The sequence below is a fragment of the Tyto alba genome, unplaced genomic scaffold (genome assembly GCF_018691265.1).
Source record: "Tyto alba isolate M040663 unplaced genomic scaffold, T.alba_DEE_v4.0 Super-Scaffold_23, whole genome shotgun sequence".
Taxonomy (NCBI): domain Eukaryota; kingdom Metazoa; phylum Chordata; class Aves; order Strigiformes; family Tytonidae; genus Tyto; species Tyto alba.
Window position 1 is genome coordinate 1345489 of NW_024881297.1, and position 22505 is coordinate 1367993.

Here is a 22505-nt window from a genome sequence, read left to right on the forward strand (position 1 = left end):
TGCTCTCTAGGCAGACATGCCTAGTGGTAACATCAGCTAATTCTGCTTACAGCACAGCAGCTGTGTCCTTGTCACTAATGCTTTTAGCTTTTTTTTTGGCCAGGATTAATGTTATCAGCTGTGGGAAAAAATGTAAGGTGTTCCTCATGGGATGCTGTCAGAATCCTGTCATGAATGGACAAGTGCTTATAAGAACATGCTTTCGTTAACAATATGGGAATCCAGCTGCTGATAGGAATATTGGTTGGGGTTTTTTTCCACAATACTGCAATTTGATCTGCTTGAGCTTTGTATAGTAAGAGGCTATTTTTAAGTTGGAGGACCAGACACAGAGGAGTTCTGTTATATTAGGGATACTGCTGATTCTGCCTCAGCTAGCTCAAGTCCTGTAGAAGTGCAGTGCTAGCACAAGGTGCCAGACCACAGTCTGATGGTGGTGTCAGAGCAGGCAAAATAAGTTGGGCTGCTGCTCTCCCACAGCACTGTGCAAAGTTCCTGAGTAAATTGACCTAATGCAGGGCTTGTTTCACACTTTTGTATTTTATGTTAGTTTTATAGAGCAGTCGCCAGTGAAATCTTCTCCTTTGAAGCCCCCAGAACATGTTGTTTCATCCCGAGAAAAAGACCTAGAGGTAAGTTTTTGGAAGAGGGAGGATATCTGAATTGCGATTAACCTGCAAACCACAGTTGTCCTGTATTGGAGCAGCTGGCTTGGGCAGGTCTTCATATTACAAAGGTATTTTGAATAGAAGTCCTGTAAGAGGATTTAAACATGTTAAAATGGATTAATGGATTGCAGGTTTCTTGTACATTAGTGGAAAGATGAGGGAAGTTATAACTCTTCCTTTCATATTAATTACACCGACGTGAGTGATCTGGAGCTGCTTCATAAGAATTTGGCGTTCTTCACAGGCTGCTCTGTATGGCAAGTTGCTGACTGCTAGACAGAAGGCAGCTAATGAGAAGGTAATTCCTCCAGCTGTCTTGGCAACCAATAAGATCCTGGTGGAGATGGCCCAAACAAGGTAAAGCCAGCATGCATTTATGTTGTACAAACAGAGGAGGTTGCAAGCCAAGTCACAAATCCCCTTTCTGTTTTTGTTGGGAGTATATGCCTCATTGGTAGAGGAGCAGCTCTTTTCCTGAGGATCTGTTAGCTCTAATAAGCTTGTAGACCACTGACTGTTGTAAGTTAAACAGTTATTGACATCAGACTTGCTTCTTCATTCTAGCTATTTACAAAAACCCAAATGACAACTTGGTCTGTCTTTGTATCCAAATCCCCTGTCGTGTTGACCAGTAAGAAGGGGAAGATGTGTGTTTTCTACTAATCTCCTTACCTTTCCATCTACTTCTGTGTTTTCATCATTTTAGTATGCCCTTATCCTGCTAAGGGTCAGCTACAGGTCAGGAGCTGTCCCTTACCTCGCATGGGTAGCTCTGTAGTGTAAAAGAATAAGCACAATTTAGTGTTGCTCTCAACTGCTGAAAGGATGGGGAAAAAATTCCCCTCTTTTTTTCCTCACTATATATGAGGATATTGTGGGGCAGCTCAGTTGGTAATGCATCTGAAGTGCCTTCCCCAGCTACTAAAAGGCGTTAGACGGTACTGGTTTTGGAATGTGTATGTTGTCATTCCCTGTCAGAACTCTGGGTATATATGGTCTTGAGAGGTAAAAGCAAGTCAAGATGTATGTGGCAAACAGATCCCCTAAAGTATTAAGCAGCAAACTTTCAGCTTTTGCTGTGGTCAAGCTTCATGATTCAGAAGCGCAAACCGTGAAGTTAATTAGTTGCAGAAATTATGAGGGTATAGTAATACCATTTTCAAGTTTTGATTAATAGATCTGTAGTCTAAGCATCTGTTAATCAGACACTTGATGTTTCAAAGCATCGGTATAGGACACTTCCATGGTTTTTATTATTCATCCTAAACCAGGCCTACGAATGTTGAGAATGTGAAGAGAATTGATGGTGTATCTGAAGCAAAATCCACCATGTTGATCCCTCTCCTGGATGAAATTAAGGACTTCTGCCAAGCGAATGGTTTGCAGGTATGACGTACTAAAGGGTCTGCTACTTTGCAAGAGCCTTAAAGACAGTTTGGTCTGTAGCTGTCAGATTTCTCCTTCAGAGTTTGTCCCAGTCACAGCTGTTCCATCCAAGCGTGGCAGTGGAACTTGCTAGCCTTGCGACTAAATAGGCCTCACAAATCTGAATGTGCTATTTGCCAGTGGCATTGGGACCTGCCTGATGTTCCAGATTGGTGTGGTCTTGAAAGTCCAGGACATCCCTATAAAGGTCACTCATCTGGCCAGGCTGAGTGTCCAACAAGTGCCATATTATCAAGAGCTTGCAGCTAGTTATTGTGATTTGGGGCTGGAGGCCAAAGGTATAGTAAGTGTTCTTTCACTGGGGTTTATTGACTCAGTAGACATGGAGGGCAGGGCTTTGCTTCCTCTAAGCTTCTTCTTAGACTGACGAGCTTAGGTTTCCAGCTGTTGGGAATACTCCTATTGATTCTTTTGTCACAGTTGATTTTCTTATATCTGAGACTCTCTGTAGAGTGGTTCCTCACCAGTCACTGTGGTGAGACACACCACCAGGGAGGGGCCGTGGAGCAGAGGATTAGAGGAACTGTGGAGCAGTTTTGCTTTCAGGATCTTAATTTCTATGTAAATCTACAGTTCAAGGGATTTATCTAGTCTAGAAAGCAGGTAGAGCAGCAATACTACTTCTCTGTAATGCTTGAGAAGACTCTGGAGACTTTTTCTGCTTCACAGAAATATGTTACGATCTAGGAATGGGAACCAAAAGCATTACTGGTTTGTTTTTGTTTGATTTTTTTTGAAGACACCTGTGAGCAAAAGATTAAAAGAAATGGAGGAGATTCCTGTACTAAGCAGCAGACTGAATAACACAGTTTGTTCTGATGGAATAGCTGTACATGTAGTGAGCAACACCTAAAGAAGTTGTGTTAACCTGAACGCTTTTTCTGGTTTGTTTTTTTTGTAACTCCCTTTCATGATCCATTCTTTTATTAAGATGGGAGTATGTGGGTGTCCATCTGGATTCCCCCTTTGGATTTTTTTGTGGAACACAGACTTGGGGTCAAAAACAACCTTCACAGAGGTTGAATTACTTCATTTATGTTCCTCTTTCAGATAACTTCAGATAATGGGATCCATTGGTTGTCACTGGGATATAATTCTTCTAAATCTTCTTTATTTCACTTAGACTGACATATTCCCCACATCTGGATCTAAAGATCTGAAAGAAGCCTCTCCGTACAAGTTTACTAGAACCCTCTCTCCTTCAGAGCATGTCACCTATGTCCTCTTCCAAGAGAAAAATCTCTCTGTGGTAAGCCCTTTTCTATGGAGATCCCTTCCTTTTTGAAAACTAACAGCGGGGATGCTTTGTCTAGAGGATGGGGATCTGCAAGTTCTCTTAAATCCTCTGCCCAGTGCTGGGGAGGGGTTGTTTTAAAACACTGAGGCAGTATCTTTCCTGGCACATCGTAGCTCATTTAACTTTTACAGACTGGTAAGTATGAAAAATTGGGCTCACTGTGAGGTGTGGGGTACAGTGGGATAAGATAGAGTTCCCTACTCGTTACAGTGCTTGCACAGATTGGCAGGGCATCAGGCAGAACTGTTGCTGTTACTTCATTGGCCTGTTTCAGTACCATTATGCAGTGTGCTTTTCTATTGCTGGTGTTAGTTCTGGCTGTTTCTATATGTTTCTCTTTTTTCATGGTAGTAAGGGCATATAGGAAAAACTTCCTGATCCGGTAACCTGTTGTAAAGGATGCCAAGCATGGGGCTGTACATATGCATACCTTTAAGGCTAGTATCTGTTGGGATAAATTTCACTAACATTGTTCTTGGTTTAGGTAGCAAATCCCTATTCCTTTCCCTGTGCCATTTCCATGTGTAAGACTTGTATGTCGAGAAACAAAGCTCATGGGAAGATTCAAAGATTGTGGCTTTCTAGTTTGGATTTTGGAAAGCTGGGTTTCCTGTTACAGACAGAAGTTGACAATAAGTGGCCTATCACATTTAAGTTGAAGTGTCACAGGGTGCATGGCTAAACTGGCATCACGCTGTGTGCCTTGTGAAGATGAGCCTCCTGAGTTGCTTTGATAGTGTTGTGTTTTCTGCAGAAAGAAATGGGAATTGCTCTGAGTTTTACTTTGCTCCTCCCAAGAGTATGGATAAACCTTGTCAGATAGTCTGTAACTTAAAAGTGTCCCCGAGGACTAATTAAAAACAAACAGTTGTGTAATTATTAAGGGGTAACTTGATACTGTGTATCCACTAATCCTGCTGATTATAAGCACAGGATATGTATTGTCTGGGGAGAAATAGGTAGAAGCTTGAAACCTGTACTTTCCAGGAATACAAGTAACCAGTTTGAAATCTCTCCCTGAAAAGTACAGGTTCGGGTAGATGGTCTGACATGTTTTTCTTCAAGGCAAATGTTTTGAAAAGACTTCATCTAACAGATGTGGAAATGAGAGGGAATTTGTTTTGGTGCTGTTATTCATGTTCTGCATAGGTGTTCTGGATTAAATGGGCCACTGGAAGTTCAGAAGCATCACAGCTACTTAGCAGGAGACATCTGAAGCTATGACACAGAAATCTCACAAAGTCAGAGCTGAGTTGCTACTCTGATTTACTGATGCTCTTGCCTCAGTTTGCTTTTGTGGTAGGAATTACTGGGATTCAGCTGCTATGTGGTAGAAAGGGGGTGGTAGTGTTGTGACACAAGGGATGTGAATTTATAAGGAGGCTGTGGTGGGGCTTCAAGGTGACCTGTGCAGAACCTCTCTTCTGAAGTAAGTTCAAGGTGAGGTGTTGCACTTGAGCTGAATAGTAGTAGCCTCAAGAGACAAGGGCTCTTTTAAAAGTTACCTCACTTTCCAGCTTGTAGAGTAACAAAGCGTTCTAGGGAGCTGCTTGGCACTGCTATGTGCCAATATCCCCCAATTGCTTTTTGGGAATGGGAGGTGACAAGTTTTGATATTGCACTTGTATTTCAGACACTTCTGCCATCTTAATTCCTTCGGCTTTTGTTTCCCCAGAGGACTATAAGTGAGACCAGATCTCTGCCTCTTCCTGAGGTTGGTGCTCACCTGTACCAGGCCATGAAAGCTGGATACCCTGTCAACCTGGAGCGAGCAGGTTTGACTCCTGAAGTTCAACAGATCATTTCTGATGTTATACGTAATCTTCCCACTGACTCGGGTGAGCATCGCTGCCCTTATCTGAAGCTTCTCATGACAGTGGCATGCAGTTAAGGGAATGAAAAGCTTACAGCTCAGCTGCTTCTTTAGGTAGAACCCATCATTTCTGGAAGGCTCATGGCTGTTGTTTTCCTTTCAAGGTTATGTTGTAAAATAAGGCAATTGTGATTCATTATAGAGCAAAAGAGCATAGCCGTTACAAATCCTTTCACAGAATTGTATGGCTGTTGAAAAGATTCAGACGTCATTCTTAAATCTGTATTTACTCAAGTGCTTTTTGAAAAAAACATCAGCCTGACAAAGTCTTCCTGTAAGTACTGGTATCTACAGACAATATGCTGAGTAAGAGCTGTAGAATTTCCCCTGTGCAACTTATCCTCTGATGAGGAGGCAGAGAAGTGCAGGAAAAGCACTTCCTCTTAACGCAGTCATCTGGTGTCATGGGGTAGTTCAGAAGCTGAAGACAACAATATACAGAAGCTGAAGACAACAATACACTGACTTGTGATTCTGAGACTGTGTGACCTAAAGTTCAGTCTTGCCCTGTTAGTTTAATTTCTTAGGTTGTCAGAGTTTGCTGACTTTCTAGCTTCATTTTTCTTCTCCTGTTGTGGATTAACGTGTCATTTCAGCAGCAGTTACTGGCTCAAGCAGACTCTCAGATCACTTTCTTATACTCAGTGCCACACTAGAATGGAGAACTGGTATGGCACTACATTTATGAAAGCAGAGACTTTTCAGCCTGACCTAATATAGCCTTCTGGCCAAGAAAAAATAGTTGATGGACATGCAAGTTAGAGGCAGGTGATCCTGATGCTTTAGACTAAATTTAAGGATGTAAAGTTTGTGAGTACAAATGAGGTGGGGATTTATCGCATGAGCTCATGATCTGTTTTCTTACGAGTCAAACCCATACGTTGTCTTTTCCATGCCTTGTCCCTCATTAAAGCATAGGATAGATCAAGTGATGTGTTTTAAAAAAAAACTGAATAAGGGGCAAGAGGATTAAAAAACCTAATATTGTATTTATATTTTTTCCAAGACACCACTAACATACAAGCAATTAGAAAACTTGTTCCTGCAAATATTGAGCTGTATCTCATCAGGATGACTATTGCGTTATTGGAGAAAGAGGATAGAAATAAGTCTCGGGATGGCTCGGGTGTCAAAAGGAGGTTGCTATGGTCAGATGGGCAGCAGGAAAAACCAGATGCAGATCAAGCAAACAAGCAAGATGCCTTGTGGAGTAAAACAAAGGTTAGTAAAAGGACATACAAAACTGGTTTTGTGAAAATGCTTCCTCTTTCTAGGTGCAGACTAAAAGCCCTTTTAAGTTGTTGCTGTTGCCAGTAGTGCTTAGTGTCTCATCTTCACAGTCCCCCTCTCCCTCATCTTTGAGTAGGACTGCCTACCTCTGAGAACGATGCTCAGGGCAGAACCAGAGGGTTCCCCCTGCAAAGTATTGACCTAGGAAGAGGGTGGGCTGCCCCTGTGCAGCCTAGCCGTGACATGTTAAACACGTCACCCAAGTTGATCTGTTCCCATGTGGGACTGTCAGCTCATCTCTACCATAGGAAGTCCTGGACGTGCAGCCCCGGAAGATCAGGCAGATGATGGTCCATCACTGTAGACCATCACAACTGCACCTTAATAGTGGCCTCAGAGGAGGGATGAATGCTTCCTCCTGTTGTCCAGCCCTTCGGGATGTGGATGCAAAACGCCCCCTGTAAAGCCATGGATTTACAGTAGCTGCGACAGCAGAGGAAAAACTGAAATTCTAAGTTCTTCCCAGTATGAAAACCTTTGGGAGCTGGATCTTTCATAGCTACAAACTCCATGTTCTGCCCTTGCCTTGCTTTTGTGCATTGGTACCTCATCACCAACCTGATGTGGGAAAAGTGATTCTATTACTGTGCAGGAAGCTCTAAGATAGCAGAAAAGTTCAGTGTGTGAAAAAGCCAGAGGCAATGCCTGCCAGAAACGTCTGTCTTCATGGGTTCCTCTATTGATGAAACTGCTGGGTGTAGCCACGATAACAAAAGTGTCATGCTGTAAGTCTGACTCACTGGGGAGAAGTCTCAGGAAATAAGGAGCTCTTTGTTGCTGTTTGAGAAAGGCCAGGCTAGTCTTCTGAGCCCTTGGCTGGCCTCTCGATGCCTCCCAAGACCCAGTTCAGCATTTTGTACAAAAGGCGACCCTGCACTGAGTGGATCCTGGTCGTAATGATAAAGAAATTCCAAACTCTAAATCCTTCTGCTGGCTGCGCTAGGATTTCATCTCTGTTCCTTACAGGGTTTGGGGTTGATCTCTTGAACTCTGGCTCAAACAATTTTTCAAGCCTTGCCATTTTGCCAAAACAATTTTCTTGCATCCCTGAGTGCTGTTCTGTTTCTACAATATCTGTGTCTGAGCCTTCTCTTTCCTGAAGTTGACCTCCTGGCAGTCCAATTGTGTGAGCTCTAATTACACTTTTTTTTTTCCTGCTACTATTAGCTGCTGGAGCTAATAACAGGAATGACATGCTATTAGAAATCAAATTAATATTATGTAAATGAGTAGACTGAAAATCCAAAAGCTAATCCAGAGAGTCTTTATTTACTTCTCCTTCAGAACATATCCTGGTTCTAATAATTCCCTGTAGCAAACAGCTTTTAAATCTGCTAATGAATGTTCTTGGATTTTAACAACCTTGCATTACTGCTGCTTTTACAGGGTAATTTGATCAATCCAACATTGAAGGAAGGAGCAGAGAAAACCCATCTGCAGGTGCTGCCTTCAGCTTTGGTAAACAGATGTTCTTACTGTAATAAAGCATGTAGAAGACTTGACATTAGCGATGCTCTCAGTAACACACAGATGGGTAGTTGATCCAGAAGATCTCAGCTTGGCTATTTCAACCTATAACCAGCAGGCATTGTATAGGAATTAGGAGTTAATACCCCTGTGCCCACTATGCCGTTTTTAACTGACACCTTTGCTGTGAAAACACATTTGAAAACACAGCACTTGAGTTGGAAGGAAGTATTTAAAGTTCTCAAAGCCGCAGGGATGGAGTAACTATTCTCCACTAGAAAAAAAATGACCAAGTAAAAGTTCTACTTCCCTTGTGTTTGAAATGGATGGACTTTACTTGCTCTAATTTTATTGTGATAAAATGGATAAGAAATAGCTAGTGATCTCATTAAGCAGCAGTGTTGGAAGTCTGATAATTACAGACTTGTTAACTTCCAAAAAAAAAAAAAAACACCTCCAAAATGCAGCCGTTGCATAGTATTTGGTTTGTGTGGACTTAAACTTGAATGCTGTGATAAATCTAACAGCCAGCTTCCTTACTGTCACATGGGAAGGCCGTGCAGAGGGTGGATGACAGGCAGCAAGGTAGCAGCAGAGCAGCCGCCGGCCGCCTGAAGCCTGCCACCTTGGCCTCCTGGAATCAGCCTGCCCTCAATCCTGACGAGGAGGAACTGTTTGCTGACTCTCAGCTGAAGGTGAGACTGCCTGTAGCTCTGCCAGGAGCAGAGCCTCAGACCTCATGATTTGGGTGTTGATCTTTAATGAACTGAAATCCTAGCTTCTCTCTGAGTTCTCTATTGTGCCTAAAACTTTGGCCTGGATTGCCAGTCAAATTCTCCTGCTAATATCCTTCATATAGTGACAGCATGCTGCATTTACTGCCTTTGCTATGCCTGAATATACCTCCCCACAGCATTGGCCTGCTACAGTGTTTTTTTTTTTTTTTCCCCAGTAAATCTTGTCAGCCATCTAGTGGCAGATGCTTGCAGCATTTTAAGAGGACATTTGGCTCCCTTTCCTCTTTCAGGTATAGGGTGGTGTGAGATTTCATGCTGATCACGTCAAGGATTTTTGCACTGGTGTATATATAAACACAAGTTGTGTGAGCGTATGTATAGTGTTTTTTTTCTAAAGGGAGCTTGTGTGGCTCTGACCAGCACTTGCTGTATAGCTTACTTCAGTCTGAAGCTGGATATTGATGTGAGTGCAAAACATGATGTAGACAAATCATTATTCATGGTCTGATCTCTGTGGGGTAGGTACGACTCCTAAACAGCACGGCAGCTATCTTATTTGAAACAGTGAACACATTATAACATCTTTTTGATTGCTGGTGATAGCTTTAGGCAACTCTAGAACATCAGTTCCAAATAAAGCCCCTTTCTTGTGTCACAGGAACAAAGCATGATCAGTGTAATGGTCTCTGAACCCTTCCTGCTTCACCCAAGCTTGGTCTGGGAGCCCTGGTGTTGTGCATATACCTCTTGATGCAAGCACTAGGAGCAACCTCTCTCCTGGCTGTACATCAGTCCTCCTGACATGTTTCCTGTAGGCAGCTTACCAGCAGTCTTGATAATCTTGATATTAATATCTCAACAGAGATTGGTTTTTCATTATTTAAAAACTGGTGGCTAAAGGATGAGCAGAAATGCATTTACCATAGAAAAGAATCACAGACTGGTTTGGGTTGGCAGAGTCCTTAAAGCCCCCCCAGTGCCCCCCCCTGCCCCGGGCAGGGCCCCCTTCCCCCAGCCCAGGGGGCTCCCAGCCCCGTCCAACCTGGCCTTGAACCCTTCCAGGGAGGGGGCAGCCACAGCTGCTCTGGGCACCCTGGGCCAGCGCCTCACCCCCCGCACAGGGAAGGATTTCTGCCTTAGATCTCACCTAAATCTGCCCTCTGACAGTTTAAACCCGTCACCCCTAATCCTACTCCGCCACCCCCTGATCCAGAGTCCCTCCCCACCTCTCCTGCCCCTCCCTTTAAGCCCTGGGAGGCCGCTCGAAGGTCCCCCCGGACCCTTCTCTTCTCCAGGCTGAACCCCCCCAACTCTCTCAGCCCGGCCCCCCAGGGGAGCTGCTCCAGCCCCCCCAGCATCTCCGTGGCCTCCTCTGGCCCCGCTCGAGCAGCTCCGGGTCCTTCTGCTGTTGGGGGCCCCCGAGCTGGCCCCAGCACTGCAGGGGGGGCTCCCCAGAGCGGAGCAGAGGGAGAATCCCCTCCCTGGCCCTGCTGCCCCCCCTGCTCTGGCTGCAGCCCAGGGCACGGGTGGGTTCTGGGCTGCCAGCGCACGGGGCTGCCTCACGGGCAGTTTTCCCCCCCCCAACCCCCCCAGTCCCTCTCCTCGGGGCTGCTCTCCAGCCATTCCTCGAGGGCCCAGCCTGGGTCTGTGCTGGGGATTGCCCCGACCCACGGGCAGGACCTCGCCCTTGGCCTTGTTGAACTCCATGAGGTTTGCCCAGGCCCTGCTCTCCAGCCTGCCCAGGTCCCTCTGGATGGCATCCCTGCCCTCCCACCTGTCACTGCACCACACAGCTCAGTGTTGTGGGTGAACTTGCTGAGGGTGTGCTCAATCCCACTAGCTGTTATCTCTTAGGTGTAAGCTCTTACAGCAGTCAATGGCTTTGTGTTGCCATAGCATCTTTCCCCCACAGTGCAAGAGATGCACCCAGCAGTTATGGAGAGCATTGGGTGTTCATACTCTCCCTGGAAGACAAAACCCTGCGGAGCTCATAACCCATGGGCGGAGATGGAGGCAAGAAAAAGTGCTTTGCCTGGTTGGGGACAGGCCCTCGCTGCTCTGTTTGTGGGTTTCAGTCCCTTTTTCTCAAGTAGTAACAATGGGAGGTTGCAGGGACTGCTGCTGTGTTACCAGTTTGGGACATCCCCCCCTTCCCTGCTTGGGGCTGTATTCTTTCCTAGGTCACATGGAGGAGCTGCAGTGCTTTTTCATTTTGTTTTGTTTTTAAAGGTGACTCCTGAAAGTCAGTGTAACACTTAGAGGTTTGTCAGCATGCTTTGTTGTTTCAGGTCAAATGTTTCCCAGGCTTAGTTCCTCCCACGGCTCTCGCTTGGTTCGTAGTCCTTCAATTACTTGAACAAGGTGTTGCAGTTCAGGGAGACAAAACCTTCCACTAATAATGTAGACAGTCCATGTCTCTTGATGAGCATGGTTTTGGGGAGTAGAGCTGTGTAAATTAGCCTATAAATATTTGCTTTTTTTTTTTTTCCCCATATGTTTGTTTTTGTTTTTCCAGAGCTCGCATCCCCCTGGTAAGAGGAAGGTGCCAGCATGGTTTGGAACAGCAGTGGAACCAGTCCTACCTGTAACCCAGATGAAGAAAGCCAAAGCAGAGACCAGAAAAGGGATTTTTAGTTGAATAGCGAAATTAAAATACGTTTTTTTTCTTACCTTCCTCCCCTTTCGACCATGCTTCTGTACAGAGCCCTATTTCACCTGTCTCCTTCCTCTTCCTTCTCTGCGGCCAGAGCGCCTGGGCGCTGGCACCACCTTCGTGCTTCTCGTTGTATGATATTTGTTCTTATTAAAATAATAATAATAAAAAAAATAAACCTCTCGCCGCCCTTTAACAGCAACTGGCCGCCGCGTCGCCATGGCAACGGCGGGCCCACTTCCGGGGCGCGGGTGCTGCCGGGAAGGCGGCATGAACCAATAGGCGGCGAGCGGCGGAAATCGGCCTGCGCCTCGCGCTCCGGTGAGCGGCGGCGGGGGGGGGGGGCGAGTCCGGCCCGCCCGGTGCGCGGCGGGCGCCGGGGAGGGAGCAGGGCAGCTCTCGGGCCGTGGTGCGGAGGGGCGGCTGCCCCGGGGCCCTGCCCGCGCTTCGCCCTGTCCCGCTCTCCCGGGGCGGAGGCGGAGGGGTGAAGGAGGGTGGGGGGCGGCCTCCTTGCCGCCGAAGTTCCCCTCCGCGCCGGTGGCTTTAAAGTTCCTGGTGAGCGGCGGGTGCCGCCGGGGCGGGCGCTGAGGCCCCCCCCGGCCTTGCCCTCCGGGAGGCGGGTTTGAGGGCTGGTTCAGAAATCGCCTTCTCTGCCTCCAGCCTCCCCCTGGGGCTTCGCGTTGCGTTAAATCCCCAGCCAGGTCAGTTCCCTAAAAGTCCGTGCGCAGGAAGAGAAGGATACAAGTAAACAATCCCATAAACAGGCATCTCTGTTCATAGATATCTTACTGACTCTAATATCCCCTTCTGGCCTTTTCCCTTCTCACAGAATTATGGATCCGAGCTTATTGAGAGAGCGAGAGCTATTCAAAAAGCGTGCTCTCTCCACACCAGCAGTAGAAAAACGTCCAGCGCCATCTTCTGACTCCTCGTCTTCCAAAAAGAAGAAAGCAAAGGTAGAACAAGGTGGCTCGTCAAGCTCAAAACAAAACACAGGTTGGTGAAGGTCTCCTGTCCAGCAGCTCTTTGGTATTTTCAGCTGGCTGCCTCAAAGCTGTGGTTTATTAGCATGGATCAGTCTACCTGTGAATTTTGCTAGGGGCTCTTGTCATTCGTTCTCTGAAATAGTAATTTTTTGTTAAGAAATTCACTTGCGTAATGGGAGAAAACTTTTGCTACCACATATACAGGTCAGGCCTCATCCTGTGACTTGTTTGCTGTTACACAGTCGGGGGAATCCCTACTGCCAAAATATGATTTATTATGAAGCTGAGCTTTGATTTGTGGATTTCAGTGCTTGCTGGACCCACAGAACAAGCAGACACAGTGGTCTCACTTTTTTCCTCTCCTCTGTCTTTCTGGCAAGAGAGACTAAAGCTTAATTTTGTTAACTGTAAGCCATAGGCTATTCTGTCCATGAGATGGATCTTGCAGCTTCCATCGTGTCTCGTTAGTGTGTTGTGATTAGCAGTCATTCTTGCTTTACCTCTGAGCTAATCTTTGTTCATGAACACCAGGGCTTCTGTAGGTTTCTGTCTGCTCTGGTCAGGAGTTTCATTGTTTCCCTGGGATGGTGGTGCTGGTAAAAAGCAGTTAAAATAAGCAGTTAATAAAGCAGCACCAAAATAGTGGGAGCAAATGAAAAGTGCAGAGGATTTGTGGGCACGCAGTGGCATGGCATGCTCTGCGTTTGTTTTCATTGTGCGAGGCGCCTAACTTGGGGGGCCTTTTCAGTTTTTTGAAAGCACCGACAGTTCTCAGATGCAGTCCAGAGGTCAAATCAGATGTCAGGAGTTGCTAAAACACAAAATACCCTGTTGTGGAAACTCCTTTCATGATTATATTTTGAATACCATGTGTGGAGCTCTTCCAACATCCAAAAGAAACAATGGAGTTAAAAACAACAGAGAAAAATGGCAAGGATGATGGGAGAAGTGGAGCACCCGAGGGGAAGAGTTGGGAGTTTGTGTATGTATCTCCAGCTTCTCATGGTACCAAATAAAGTTATCAGCCAGGCATTTTAAAATAAACCAAGGGAGGCCAGGTTTCCATCGGTCCCTTTGCCACACTCTCCTCTCCAAATGAAATACAATTCTATGTGGAATATCTTAAACTGCATATGCTGAGTGAGGGAGGTTTGCTGGGAAGGAGAGATGGAGAGGCAGGAGGAAGGCGGACAGTTCAAATGCGAGTCTGATCTGGAGGATTTGAGTAGATGTGTGGCCAAGTGGCAGAGCAGATAAAGAAAGTGTCATTTATTTTCTGTGGTTTTGTGGGCTCTGGGTTTCTTCAAGTGTTTTTGTAGCTGTCAAACGATTAGCTTGCACAAATAGAAATGTCTGGCTGTAAGGAAATTGTCTTTATCTTTTACGCTGCTGGCTTCATTCCAGGCAGTATCAGAAAGGTTTTGGGGTTTCTATAACATTTTTATGCACAATGAGTTCAGCCTCTTTTCATTTCCCTCCTGGAGAGTATCTACTAACTACTGCAGAACCAATAAGGGTGGAAATAAAATAATGGAGAGCCAGCAGAGAAACTTTCTCTCTCTTGTTCTTAGGAGTTGGCTCAGAACACAGGTTTGGGCTAGCAAGCGACTGAATGGGTTAAGCAGCCACAAGCAGCACAGGTTGCCCTGTGATGCTTCAGAGCCAAAGTCCTTTGCCCCCAAACCCACGTTTTATTTGAATCACCAGATTTTTAGGTGTTTGTCAGGATATACATGGTGTCAGAGGTGGAGTAAAAGCCTATTCTTGAAGAATCCCTGTCCCACCCCCTCAAAGAAATAAAAATTAAGATGATCAGTCCTAGTTTTGTCATGTAGCAACCACAAAGACAATGAATGATGTCACGGTGATTACGTGTTGGCTTTGATAGTCCCTGGGTGCATAGCACCTGCATGTTCTCCCTCTTTCTGTGATTTTATGGATCAGAGAACCTGCCCTTTTTCTGGTGAGGAAAGCCATTGAGATCATGCTAATCTTCACATGACTGCATAGCTAAATCTGGCCTGTGTGTGAAGATTTGTTGTAAGCTTTTCAGTGAGAATTGTTATTACTATAGTTATTTGAAATCGTTATTCAAACAAGTTATTTGAAAATATTCAAAACTGCTTTGTTTACTCAGTTCAGAATAGTAGCTGGAAAATAAATGGAAGAGATCATATCTGTTTATTTCTTTTTATTAGTTAATAGTAAGTTGTGGCTAAGGTCTTAGTCTTTATCTGAAGAGCTTAGTCCTGATGGTCTTAGCCAACAGTAATCAAGAGCTGAATCTCCAGGAGCTGTTTCACGACTTAGTCTACATGTGGGAAGGAGTCGTGCTGAGGCCCTAGGGTTGTCCAAGGGGAGATCTGTGTCTTCTGTTCCTTGTGCAGACACCCAGCCCCCTTTCTAGATCTATGAAATAAGTAGCTGGAGGAAATCCCAAGATTTTTCGTTGCGTGTGCTTCTCAGGAAGGCATAAGGACATGAAGCCAGCAAGGTGGAGGCTAGCCGTGTTACTTCCTGCACACTGCCTTCTTGTGTGCAGCCATGATGAGCTTTTTGTAGGAACACTGCAAGTGGCCAGCAGTCCTACGGCCATTTGGAGTGTTTGCTTTCGGGCAAGAGGCATGTTAGTTAATTCAGTGAGTCACGGCGGCTATTCTTGCCTTTCTGGGGCAGGACACTGGTCTTTCAGGACTAACGCTGTCAAATACAGCAGAAGGTAGTGAGGCATCTACCCAGTGGCCCTGACAGTGGAAAGCATTGCCATCACTAACACTATGTTCACCTTACGTCTCGGTGTGAATCCTAAGTTGTTTTGTACCTGGGGTGTCAGCTTCCATTAATTGTGCTTATAGTTTGATTTTCAGCCAGAAGCATCTTCACATGGGACTGCTACTGGCAAAACTTCACCATAACAAGTGTATCCGGGATGAATGGTTGCAGCAGTAGTTGTGTCATTTTGTGATTGAAGGGAGATTGTTTCTCCAGCTGAATTGTTGGACTAGCTGTGCTGGTTAGTAGTGGCTTGGGTATCCTGTGACTCCATCTCACCAACCAGGAAGAGCATGAATCAAATTAGCAAGTCTTTCATTGTGTCCAGATCTTTTGGAGCTTAGGCATACTGGACCTGATAGAGGAGAGAGTTTACGTATTAAAAAGAAAGAGGCAATTACACGTACTGGCCATAACACAAAGCTATTTCTGATATAGAAAGACTGCGAGATCAGTGTTGTAGCTTACTCGTCCGTTTGGCCATTAGGTGGGTTTTGTTTCCTTAATGACAGGAATATTATTTGGGTTTTACATAGTTAAATATCTTGCCCCATGTGTAGCTTTGGTCTGGGACGTTTTTCACTGGCCTGCTTCTCTGTGGGTTAAGGACTATGAAAGCCTTACCCAGCATTACTGATGGCCACGCTGTTGGATGCCGTCACTACAGTTGTAATTTGTAACTGCAAAACTTTTATGGTTCTAAAAACCATAGTCACAACACAGCTACAGAAGAAAAATAATCTGTTGAGCTAGAGGTCTGAGTTTTACGCAGTCAGTTTGTGAGAAAGGTGTGTGTGTGAACTCTCTGGGATGCATCGGCAGGCTGAGGAAGCAAGCTGAGTTTCTCTTGTGCAAAATGAAGTCACTGCTCTCTGCGCATCCATGCCGTTGTCACTAACGCAAGGCTTATCCTGGTGTGGCCTCTTTTGTGAAGCATGTCGACACCTGAAAGCTGCGTGCAGGCTGGGCGAGATTACTGTCATCAGGGTGGGAGGTCTGCGACCTGTCTGCTTGTGTTGCTTGGCAAGAGCTCCGTCAGTTCCAGTTCAGCTCTGGAAAGTTAGGGTAGGGATGATATAGCCAGCATGTCTGACTCCCTGTAGTGCTGTGATTATCGTAGAGGCAGCAGCCTTGGGGCAAAAAAATGTCCCTGTTTCTTCTAGACCATAGTACCACTACAGTATGCTTTTGGGGAAACAGTCAGATATTTTTAAGGTAGTTCATTAGTCACGTCTCGACACCCAGAAGTTATTAAACAGGTTGAATATGAAGTAAGGGGAAAGCAGTTTTCTGGAACTGGAGGAGGAGTCAAATTGTACCACAGGAGGTTATGAAAGACCATTTTAGGAGATACGTTTTGTGTTGGCTCACATTTCCTCCCACCACCCTCTCTTCAAAAAGTGAGAAACCTGTGATAAGAAGAGCTGCCGAAGGCAAGAATTCACACAAGCCTCTCCAGCCTCATGGGATCTCTTGCCATTCAACCCTTCTGTCTCGTACCTTTTTTTCTCACCCCTTGTATGTCTTTCCTGTCTCTATTTGGTTGACCTCAGTGGGAGGACGCTGCTGTGTCTTTGCACTATGTATGATCAGATTGTTGACCATTTTTATAAACGTTTTCTCCAGTTAAGCAACATAGTTTTATGCATGTTAGGCAACACTTGTTCTTTCAGGTAGACAGAGATCTATGCTAGTAACTCAATGTAAACAACAGAAGTAAATTTAAAAGCAAAAATCTTTTCTTTCCCCGTAACATTGCAACAGATCATCATTCTGCTAAGCCTTTGCCAATTATTCAAGTTCACATCCAGAGATAAAATGATAACTGTTGCTGTTATATTTAAGTCCAAAAGAAAAAAAAAGCATGTGACTTGCTCATTCGTAAGGTACAAGAGGCTTCATTCAAGGTGTTAAACGTTCTCCAAGTGCTGATGCTCAGTCCTTGCTACACCACCTCTGTTTCATGCTTTCTGAAGCTGTTCATCATTGCTCTGACAGGATTGGGTTCATTCTCCAAGTCTTTCACAGTTTTATTTTTCACACAGCAGCAACAGTCTAGCAGTTCATAGAGAAAAGCCAACACCACCAGAGAAACTACCGTAAAGATGAATATGATCAGAATAACAAAGCAGGCAGTATTCCAGTTATCGTGGAAAGGGTAAATTTTTTGTACTTGGAAGCCCAGATACTGGGAAACTGATGTAGTCTCATTCCAGTGCGTGGTGTTGAGGGTTGCCATTCTTGAAGAGTTGTCTTGGTGTGCTCACTGTCACGAATATGGGGGCTGAAACAGAAAAACAAAGGTGTTGAGGACTCTATTGATCAAGAGCATGCTGTGATTTTCATCTGTCCTGGGTTGAGTCATCCCAAACTGTAAGAACTTAAGCTCAGACTAAGTGCTCACACCTCCTACAGACATGGATTGTTGCATACTCACATTTGCTCACAAAAGCATCAGAGTCCAAATGTACAACTTTGTGATATGTCTGGAACATTTATTTCAGTGATGACTGATGCGTGCATGCATCATGTAGTGAAAGTTACTCTGGAATGAGAGAGCTTTGCTTCTTTATTTCAAGTCTATGCAAAGACGAGAAGGTTACAAAGATAATTTTCAAGCATACAGTGGTTTCAATGACACACCCATCGGTAGTCTTGAGGTTGGTACCTGCATGCTATGAAAGCCCTCAGCACTCTTTTGGCATTTTTAGAAAAACAGGAGACCCGTGTACCACCCTCCCATACCTGAGTGATTAGAAGAACTTACTACATGTTAGTGTCATTAGAGTTTGTTTGCTTGTTTGTTGTGTTTTTTTTTCTCCTATTTGGGAGAAAGAAAGAAGCCACTCTGTAAAAAAATGTATAAATCATAACTATTTTGGAGGATGTTTCCAAAGAACAGAACTGAACTTTTGGTGGTTCTTCTAGTACAAAATAGCCATCCTGGTTCCTTAAAACTCATTCTGTTACACTTGCCTATTAGCACAGACTTGTTAACCCTCTTTTGATTTCAGAAGGCCAGGTTTCCTGACGTGTTCATTGACCCGGTTTTCCACTGTTGAGTAGAAGTTTGTGCTCAAGAAATCCAACTGCTTCATTCGGCCGCCAGAGCGGCACTGAGCGCATTTGGAAATCTCAGCCTGTTTGTGGTGCCGTGGTCATTAGGATAGATAACAAGGAAAACCCAACCCTTTCTGAGGAGTTCTGATTTCTTATTTGAAACTGCATGTTCCGCTTAACTGCTAGGAAAGGAATGTCATCTTTGGTCCAATACTGTCTCTCTGTACCCAGCAGAAGAAAAGACTGCTTTGTGGTGTGGGGGAGAGACGAAACAAGGAGTTGGCTGCCTTTGGCACGAATGGTGTTGCTGTCGAGATACGCTGTTTCGGAAAGGCCATTGCTTGAAAGTGTGAAAGTAGGCTGTGCCTCGGTAATTTCTGTAGTATATCTATCTAGAACAAAAAAGCAGTTTTGTCTGTCTCTGAATTTCTTTGTGAATTATGGATAAGTGGGCAGATGAGGTGTTTGGCAATAACATCTTTACAGTTATGTGTCTCTCTTTTCCCCCGGTTTCCTTCTTTCTCTGGCTTTGCCTCCCAAACAGGGAACTTACGATACTTTTGGTATATAGTCTAATGTAGTAACATATGTCCAAGGAGCCACACTAACTTCTGTTGATCTGTCGTAGCGTACTGTAGGATTCTGTAATAACCTTGGAATCCTTCAGGCAATTCAAAACTGGGTGTGGGAGAAAATCAAGTCTGATCTCCATATTCCCTTGAGGAAGTAGCAAGGAGTTTTTAAGTGAAGTGCGGTGGTGATCGGCACTGACGGACCAGCCTGTGCCCCACGTCTAAGCCTGTCAGTGAGTGTGTGCTGGCCAAGGGGCAGCTCACAAAATATGCTTTTGTCTGCTGGGGTGCCCCAGAAGACATGGGATTATGGAAGGGGAAGAGAGAGACAAGATGGTAACTTTGTAGAAACCAGGAGTCTTATTTCCATGCCCCAATGAAAGATTTTTTGCTTTGAACATAAAGCAAAAGGTGAAAAAGTAGCTGTGTTCATTACAAAATGGTCCTGGCTTCCCACATTTAGTTTAATTTCATTCAGTAATCAAAACTACAGAATGAAGGGGTAATGCTGATGTTTTGTTCATTAAACTGTGCTCACAGGTAATGCTTTAATGATCCTTGCGTATCCCAGAAATAATTCTGCAATCAGCCAGTTTAGACAGTGAAAACTACAAAATGCCTGAATAAATGAGAAGTGACACAACCAAAGTGCGACAGTGTCTACTAAAACAGATTACTTAAAGCAGTCTAAACTCCTGTCATTATTTTTGTGTCCTTATTAAAAAAAGGATACTGTGAAAACCAGGATGATGCAGCCAAACCAGCTTGCAATTTGTGGTGTTCAGATATTTTTGTTGTTCAAATATTATACCTTTTGTTCTTTATCCTTCTGTCTTTGATGGATTTAAATTGAAATGGAACAGCATTGTTGTTGGGAAGATACCTGGCATTAGCATTTGATACAGACATTTATTGGAGCAATTGCAGTAATATACTGTTTCCTCTGTTGAATCTGTAACTGAATACACAAATTTGTAATTGAATAAGCAAAGTATGACTGAGATGGGTAGGGTTAATTAAACTGTTTTGGTTTTGTTTGTTTGTTTTTTGGTTTGTTTGTTTGGTTTTTTCCTTAAACAAAAGTTTACAGAGTAAATCCAAGCTAAAAATACTCCTGATTTGAGTTGGGTCCTGGCTTTGAGAGTGTGGCTTGGGTTGGTCACAGTCTAGGAAGGAAACTCAGCTGAGTTGTTTTATGGGGCTAAAAGTCAGAAGGGTTTTCAAAGGGAACATCTGAAGACTTCTTTGAAAAAGGGGGGCGGGGGGGGAGCCAAATTAAAGCATTTGGAGTCTCCTTTGAGACATAATTAAAACAAGCAGTATTTAAATGTGTGTTATAAATGGCAGGAGAATATCCTTGGGAAAAAAAGGAGAGGGGTTTTGTTTTGAACTTTTTAAACAGATTTCCAAGACGGAGGCTTTTGTTGGGAGTCTGTTACGCGTAAGTTTGCTCACTCTCTAATCACCAGGCACAAAAATTAACTGTTTCTGCCGACGCAAAATTGAGTATTTTAGTCATCGCTAAAAGCGATCAAGAACTGGGGCCGCTGGAGAGACCGGGCACGTTTCCGTGGCGCAGCTGGGACCCTCGGCCGGCACGGCTCTCCGCCGCCGCCGCCGCCCTGTCCCCATGAGCGAGGGGGGCTCCTTCACAGGGCCTGGCTCCCCGGGCAGGGGTCCCTGCCGCTCGGCCGCCGGCGCGGGGCAGCAGCCGCCCCCTCCCACGCCACAGCCACCATTAACGCGGCCGTTTGCACAGCGCAGGGAAGCTCAGCTTTACGTGGGGAGGGGGGGATTTCATGACCGTGCTGGAGGTGGCTTGTGCTTCCCGAGGAAGATGATGATCTCCTTAGATTTGAATGAGGCGAGGCAGATAAATACCAGCTACTCGCTGCTGTAATTATTAAAACGCAAGACTGAAGTAGCTGTTGCCGAGCCTTCAGAATTAACGCAGCACCAATAAGGTTAGCGTCTTTGAAAGCTGTCAAAAATGGTCTGGTTTCATGCAGTTTTACTTATTTTGTAATGGCAGAATTTAAATTCATACTGTAAGCCGGTCTGATTTGAATGCAGCTCAGCTATTGTATGTATCCAAAACGCAGTGAGTTAAATATTTAATGAATTGGCTTCTGTAATATCTGTATTAGGTTTTAATTTAAAAGCATCGGCATCTTTAAGCACTGCAGAGGAGCAGCTTTATTTGAAATCACATTCACGGAGCAGAGGGAAATGACTGGCAAAAAATCATTTCAGTGCAGTACTGAGGAGGTCCTGCTTAAGAAACCACTGAATAGACATCTTGGGGTAACACCATTTACAAATCTCAGATGGATTCTAACCTGTCCGTTTGTATTGTATTGATCCCTGCTCCAGTATTTACAAAGGCAATAAAATGCAACGGGATTTTCTTCCTACCCTAACATACCAAATTTCTAGAACGAGTTTCTACCACATCCACAAACAGAGGTCTCTTTTAGACAGCTTAATTGATGCGCTTTACAGAATACCCACTTGGGAGTTACATTTCTTAAATTTCAGGTTTAGCTGTCTTTGTTTCAAGGAAAACCCTCTCACTGTCATTTCTGTAAAAACATACAGAACGAGTTACAAGGAACATGAGGCTGCAGGAAACAAGCTACCTCCCCAGTAAGCATGAAATCCATTTTGTTTACGGAATCTTGGCTTGGTGTATTAGCATTTTGGTAAGATGGAGTGGTCATCAATTTTCCATTAGTGCACAGATGGTGAAAGTGCTTGTCTGATAGTGCAAGACAACCTCCTCTGCGTTCAGCGGAATAAAAACCTGCTACACCTAGAGAAAAATCATTCTGATTCTAAGAAGCTTTTTACAGGCTTATAGGTTACAGGCATATTTTCTTTCAGTAATCAAGATAAACCTAAGACAATGTTATAAAACGATACACACCTACCTCTTGTCTGAAAGGATGCTGAAAGAGCGCTGTTCTGGTCCCTTTTTTTAACGCAGCCTATGGCACAGCTAAGATGGAGCTTTCCTACCATTGGCCAGAGCATGGTGCTGCTGACAACTTCCTTTATGCTCATTTGCATCAAGCCCTCAACCCCAGGCGTAAATCATTCATAAATTTGACTCTTACTGTCTTGAAGAAGAAACAGATGCCTTCCTGCTCTCATTTTTGGGGATGCTCTTTGTGCACGATGAGCTTGTTAGCGGAGAAGTGCGCTGGGAGCGCGCGGGTGGTCGCGACCCTGCTTTCTGCTTTGCTTTGCGCTGGAAAGCAGCTGGTCAAACCATGACGTTTGAAATGTTAATATCTGCAGATTTCCATCTTTGCCATGTGGTTAGATTTACTTGTCATGAATTGTAGCTGGCTGCAGCCAGGCAGATTAAGCAAGATAATCTTCTTGATTCAGTCGACAGAACAAATGCATGATAAGTCGTCTTAACTGTTTGTTGTACCTCTGAATTTATTTTAGTCGCTTTAGACCTCTCATTACACGTATGACTTTTTTTCATTTGTAAAATGTCCTGCTTTTTAATGATAAAATGAGACCCTGTAGGGGAAAATCCCTATAGGCTGTATTTTCAGGGGGAGCTGGCTTTTGTTTTTTCTCCCTTTTTCCATCTTAATTTAGTAACTAGAATAAAATGTTCTCCTGTAGCTGGAATTATGATTCTTCTACGTTAATTTTAGAATTGTTGTG

At 44.5% G+C, this 22505-nt stretch overlaps 3 protein-coding genes across 16 annotated transcripts in view; 2 read left to right on the forward strand and 1 right to left on the reverse strand.

Moving 5' to 3' along the window:
- The window catches only part of WRN (WRN RecQ like helicase), a 47390-nt gene extending 35785 nt beyond the window's left edge, over positions 1-11605 (forward strand). For 9 of the 10 annotated variants that reach the window (XM_042797158.1, XM_042797157.1, XM_032992263.2 and 6 more), the window contains 9 exons: positions 551-632; positions 913-1025; positions 1940-2054; positions 3238-3363; positions 5087-5249; positions 6291-6505; positions 7961-8032; positions 8569-8736; positions 11294-11605. In XM_042797158.1, the coding sequence (XP_042653092.1) occupies positions 551-632; positions 913-1025; positions 1940-2054; positions 3238-3363; positions 5087-5249; positions 6291-6505; positions 7961-8032; positions 8569-8736; positions 11294-11416 (1177 nt within the window). In that variant the 3' untranslated portion in view covers positions 11417-11605. The remainder of the gene's footprint in view (positions 1-550; positions 633-912; positions 1026-1939; positions 2055-3237; positions 3364-5086; positions 5250-6290; positions 6506-7960; positions 8033-8568; positions 8737-11293) is intronic. The other variant, XM_032992271.2, reaches the window with a different exon arrangement.
- Positions 11606-11686: 81 nt separating this feature from the next.
- GTF2E2 (general transcription factor IIE subunit 2) overlaps positions 11687-22505 on the forward strand; it is a 28235-nt gene continuing 17416 nt past the window's right edge. The window contains exons 1-2 of one of the 3 annotated variants that reach the window (XM_042797159.1): positions 11687-11752; positions 12261-12427. In XM_042797159.1, the coding sequence (XP_042653093.1) occupies positions 12265-12427 (163 nt within the window). In that variant the 5' untranslated portion in view covers positions 11687-11752; positions 12261-12264. The other 2 variants (XM_032992213.2, XM_032992204.2) reach the window with 2 other exon arrangements.
- SMIM18 (small integral membrane protein 18) lies at positions 14592-22083 on the reverse strand. 3 transcript variants are annotated; one of them, XM_032992246.2, is made up of 2 exons: positions 21938-22083; positions 14592-17473 (listed from the first exon to the last, which is right to left on the reverse strand). In XM_032992246.2, the coding sequence occupies exon 2, from the start codon at positions 17426-17428 to the stop codon at positions 17135-17137; it is 294 nt and encodes a 97-aa protein (XP_032848137.1). In that variant the 5' UTR covers positions 17429-17473; positions 21938-22083; the 3' UTR covers positions 14592-17134. The 3 variants fall into 3 exon arrangements, with proteins under 3 accessions (XP_032848137.1, XP_032848127.1, XP_032848118.1); XM_032992236.2 differs by having other exon boundaries at positions 21748-22083; XM_032992227.2 differs by having other exon boundaries at positions 21752-22079.

What these genes read in the sequence shown, in the direction of transcription:
- SMIM18 (XM_032992246.2), bottom strand. Translation starts at nt 17,428, where the DNA reads ATGGCAACCCTCAACACCACGCACTGGAATGAGACTACATCAGTTTCC.